The sequence below is a fragment of the Rhea americana genome, unplaced genomic scaffold, assembly GCF_003343005.1.
Source record: "Rhea americana isolate MKP2758 unplaced genomic scaffold, rheAme1 scaffold_14, whole genome shotgun sequence".
NCBI classification, from domain to species: Eukaryota; Metazoa; Chordata; class Aves; order Rheiformes; family Rheidae; genus Rhea; species Rhea americana.
In genome coordinates this window covers 9,368,891-9,371,851 of record NW_028185483.1, presented here as the reverse complement: position 1 = coordinate 9,371,851, position 2,961 = coordinate 9,368,891, and the positions used below count along the sequence as shown (strand labels likewise).

Below are 2,961 nucleotides of genomic sequence, written 5' to 3'. Positions count from 1 at the left end.
AAAGAATGCTTCAGAGGGAATAGCAAGGGGCCTCAGTGCTCCATTCATGTATTTATGGCTGATTTTATTTGATGTTTTTTAACATTTAACTGCTGTCTTCCAGATTGGAGAAACATTTACCACTGATGACTGCTCTCAGACATGCCAGTGCACAGAAAGCTCCACTGTCTCCTGCTCTAACATAGTGTGTGCATCTGATGATATCTGTGGCATTTCAGAGTATACTCGTGGATGCTACAGAAGTGAGTCAACTACTAACCCTATCACTTAGTTTTGGCACTAAGAAGTCTTGACTTACTGCTTTTAGGGCAGCAGAATTCATCACCGTGCCTGGGATAGTCGCGGCAGAATCTAAACAGAAAAAAAAAAAGAACTTCATAAATATACTGAGGATCTAGCTATGATATTTCATGTTAGAAACAGTATTTCTTTGCTCCACTCTTATTGTCAAGTATGAGAAAGAATGGGCCTTACAATATGGAGTGTATCTAGCATAGGTTAGAGTCARTGTAAGCTAACTAAGAGCAGTTCTCTCAGTGTTGGATTTTCTGAGATTCTGAAGTGTTTGTTCTTCCTTTTTGATAGGTGGACCATGTATGCCAAGTCCTTGTCAGAATGATGGAGTTTGCTCTGAGATTACCAATGATACTTCTCTCAGGTTTTTCTGCGAATGTCCAGAATTATACACAGGACCTAACTGTGAGGTTGAACGGATAGGTAACAAAATTATTTTGGATTTCCCTGGCAACATTATACATACAAAGAGAGGCAGGTGTTAGATCAGATAGGGATGTCATCATATCTTTCAGTGGGCACTTTGTGATTTAATCGAAGGCAGGGTGGAGGCAGACCACAGAAACCTTTCCGCTGCATGTACTCCCAGACAAGTCCTTGACRCTTTGCCTGAGAGTAAAGATTGCCCCCCTGGTACCATAGACTAAGTGGGCATGTCTGTACTGTTACATCAGTCTGTTCTGGCCAGACCTACCTCAGAAGCCCGTAGTGCCTGCACTTCACTTTGACTGCCTGTCAGCTCATGGTCTGGCTCCAGTCTAAAACAAGCCTCAGGCATGAAACTTTGACAGAGGTTGGGGTCCACTTCAAAAAAAAAAAATACTCCGGAATGCTACATGGATATCCCTGGCTTGAACCATGTGTTTGATTAATTTTTGCCTATCTGCTGCATGATTAGCACAGACAGTAGTGACAAGAACCRGATGCAATGTTTACATTAACAGAAGCAAAAGGATTTAAAGATTGGTTTTGAGAGCTAAAACAACATARTAAACAGCTCCACTGGGACAGGTGTCACAAAGAAGGGCCTGTACTTTTTCTGCATGGTAAGCCATCCCATAGCTACAGGTTGCTCAGAGTCTGCATTCAGCTAGCAAGTAATATGTTTATGCAGTTCTGTCTGCTTATGGTGGGTGAGAGCCTATGACTATATAAGCAGAAGGAAGTGGTCAGAGGTCAGATACTCTAGCTTAGAAAGCCRTCTCACCAGAAAAGACAGTATAAACCAAGCAGACAAGCATATCTGCTTGCTGCACAGATTGCAGTTTGACACTTCAAAAAGCTTCTGTTTGCAGTAGTTAGCTTTTATGGACAAGGCTCCTATTTCTTCTTCAGATCAAACACCTCCCGAAGAGAAACAGGACCATACAGTTGCCATTGCTGTGGGAGTTGTGGCAGGTGTTGTTGTTGTCCTCATTCTCATCTCCTCTGCAGTATACATGTGCAGGTAAGGCCTTTGCCAGCTCTGCTACATTCCACAGAGACAAAACATACATACTTTCTGGCACCTCTATACCCCAGGACTCCCACTAGTCACGTTATGTCAGGACCAGAAAGGAATCAGAGAATCAACATAGGCTATTTCTATTACATAAAGCCTATGCATCACTATCACAAAACTTAGGAATCTCCAGAATTTGACTTCACTCATGCTCACATGGTTTGCTTTTATTTTATTTTTTTGGGGACAGAAGGAAGAGGAAGAACAAGCATTCATTGGAAAGAACTGACAAAAGAGGGGATTCATCTTTTAACCGGTCCAGAGATGCACTGGATGTCGGCGTATATGAGCAAGATTATGGCTGCATAGCGAACATTGCATTTGATCAAAATGAACCCCAAAATACACGCTTCTAGTTAGCAATTATTTTTTCACATTTATTTGTATTACTTTTTTCTCTTGTATTTTAATAGTATTTCTAATACTTTGAGAAGAAATAATACCAAATAAACCATTGCATTTTCTGAAGACCTTTGAAATCACTCTTCTAACATATCTAGGACCTCATGTTGTAGACCCATCTTGAAGTGAAGGACTGCTAACTTACATTAGAGACTATGTTGTTCTTGCTTCTCTTCYGGGAAGGGATGTCCAGGTGGGGAGAGAAATATACATGAAGACACCTAGCTTGTCTGGTGACTGGCATACTAAAAGGGGTGACATCTATTCTCTTTGGAGTGCTGGGTTGAAAGAGATGACTGTTTGAATGGCAGCTGCCTCCTTGTGATCAGGGAGAACAAAGAGCATCATCCCTGTGCCTGTGGGTGCTAAGCAAAGCGTAACATAACAGATAGATACCCYCGAAGAACAAGGTCCTGTTAGTTGATTTCTCATTGATGGGTTAGTTCTYATTGAGGAGGTTAGGTGACTTCCGTGGGGAATCTTGGCAAATTCTGAAGCTGCCATGGTGTCATGAGCACGGTTAGAGATCTGTATCAGCTCAGTCCTAAACCCATGCTAAGGAYCCCTAAAAGCAGAATATTAAAAGCTGCTTGTGGCAAGGCCAAATAACATGTAATGTGTGAGACACCCACCCCATGACAGATAATTCTAATGTAGCTTGGGGGAATGAGAGAGCGCCTAGGCCTTGTGCCAGCCCTAAAGAAATTTCCAGTGCCATRAGCGAAGCCTCTGAGGGATAACAGAAGTTTCGTTATTGTGTGTCT

At 42.1% G+C, this 2,961-nt stretch overlaps 1 protein-coding gene across 1 annotated transcript in view; it reads left to right on the top strand.

Moving 5' to 3' along the window:
* The window catches only part of LOC146599485 (zonadhesin-like), a 16,402-nt gene extending 14,251 nt beyond the window's left edge, over nucleotides 1–2,151 (top strand). The window contains exons 13-16 of the mRNA XM_085298707.1: nucleotides 104–242; nucleotides 586–717; nucleotides 1,630–1,735; nucleotides 1,986–2,151. Coding sequence (XP_085154833.1) covers nucleotides 104–242; nucleotides 586–717; nucleotides 1,630–1,735; nucleotides 1,986–2,151 — 543 coding nt within the window. The remainder of the gene's footprint in view (nucleotides 1–103; nucleotides 243–585; nucleotides 718–1,629; nucleotides 1,736–1,985) is intronic.
* Nucleotides 2,152–2,961: the final 810 nt, after the last annotated feature.